The following is a 1,731-nucleotide window of genomic DNA, read 5'->3' as shown; positions in this document are numbered from 1 at the left end:
GAATCTAGTCGACTAAAGCTATATCTAGTAAACTAATTTTTAATCGACCACAATTCACCCCCTCCCCCTCTTGTACTTTCAATTGGTATTGGAGAAAGGCTAACAGATTTTGTTTACCAACTAGTGAGGGAAAGATCATGGGATAAAACACAGTCCTTGGTGCATTATTTCAAGAAGGAACCTCTTAGGTACGACCTCTATATTTTAACGGAAAATACTTTTCTCACTGGAAAGTTTGTATGGAGACATACACTATGTCTTATGGCATTAAAGTTTGGCGTGTGATAAAAAAAGAGAATCTTCCAATTCTACCAAATAAAGATGAGAATGGTCAAGTCATTGTATCAACTTATCCACTCGACTTAGATGAATATACTGATGAACAATTTGTTGTCATAACTGTGAATGCTAAAGCAAAAAACCTACTGTACAATACTATCAGTGGAGAAGAGTATGAAAAAAATCTCAAACTGTGAAACTGCTAAAGAAATGTGGGATACATTGGAGGTCGCATATGAAGGAACCGACAAGGTAAAGGAAACAAGAATTAATCTTCTTGTTCGTAACTATGAGCTATTTCAAATGAAGGATGGAGAATCAGTAGAGAAAATGTTCTCAAGGTTCAGAAAAATCCTTGGAGATCTAAATTCTTTTGGTAGACCAATAAAGAGCGGAGAGCAAGTTAGAAAAATTCTTAGAAATCTACCCATAATTTGGCAGCCCAAGGTCATCGCTCTGAAATGTCAAGATCTTGACAAAATGTCCTACGATGAACTTAGAGATGATTTAATTGCCTGTGAGAAAACTCACTTGGACAAAAAAATTCAACAAGAAAAGAAGAAAACTATTTCCTTTAAAGCAACTGTAGCTTAACCAAAAAATGAAGAAGAAGAGGAAGGAGGAGAATAAGATGAAAACACAGCCATGCTCTCTCAAGTTGTAACAAGCATGATGAGGAAAAATAGAAATAGCAGAAGAGGAAAATCAAACTTCAGAAAAGAAAGGACAAATAATGAAAATGATAAGAATGATGGAAGATGCTACGAATGTGGAAAGCATGGACACATTCAAGATGATTGTCCCGAACTGAAGAAAAAGCTCAGCAGGAACCTTCAAAAGAAGAAGTCCTTTGGAGCTTGGAGTGATGAAGAAGAATCTAACCATGAAGAAATTGTAAATATGTGTTTCATGGCCATAAAAGAAGACATCAATAAGGACTCAGAAAATCGTGGGCTCATGGCAGACAACAGAACAGATGAGGAAGAAGATTCAGGTGAACTTGGTCTTATGGAAGACGAGGGAACCAGTGAGGTACGTTTTCCTATATGTCCCAACTGTTATGAACTTCAAGAATTTGTTGATATTGCTCTTGCAGATATTGAAAGTATTCTAAATGAGCTCAGGAAAATCTAAAGAGAAAAGAAAGATTGGGCCTTGAAGCTAGAAGTTTGTGAAATTGAACGTGACATGCTTCAAGATAAAGTTAATGAACTTCAACTTAATGGATTACGAAAATCCACTAGTCATAGTTCTGTCAAATCATATCAGACTGCTCATCATAATTCTTTGATTAGAAGTAGAAACTCTCATGCATGTTCTTATTGTGGTAAAAATGGTCAGTACACTAACCAATGAAGGAACATAATCAGAGCAGAAATGAGCTCTGAAAATCATAATAATCCGTCGTGTTTTTATTGTGGAAAACTTGGTCACACTTCTAGCTGTTGCAGG

General features: G+C 36.0%; 1 protein-coding gene across 1 annotated transcript; it reads left to right on the top strand.

The window, feature by feature from the left end:
• Positions 1-489: 489 nt before the first annotated feature.
• Positions 490-873, top strand: LOC138893634 (uncharacterized). The gene has a single exon (XM_070178278.1). The coding sequence runs from the start codon at positions 490-492 to the stop codon at positions 871-873; it is 384 nt and encodes a 127-aa protein (XP_070034379.1).
• The last annotated feature ends 858 nt before the right edge of the window (positions 874-1,731 follow it).

Source organism: Nicotiana tomentosiformis, chromosome 6 (assembly GCF_000390325.3).
Source record: "Nicotiana tomentosiformis chromosome 6, ASM39032v3, whole genome shotgun sequence".
Classification (NCBI taxonomy): domain Eukaryota; kingdom Viridiplantae; phylum Streptophyta; class Magnoliopsida; order Solanales; family Solanaceae; genus Nicotiana; species Nicotiana tomentosiformis.
The sequence above is the reverse complement of the archived record's forward strand: the minus strand, read 5'-3'. Positions and strand labels throughout refer to the sequence as shown.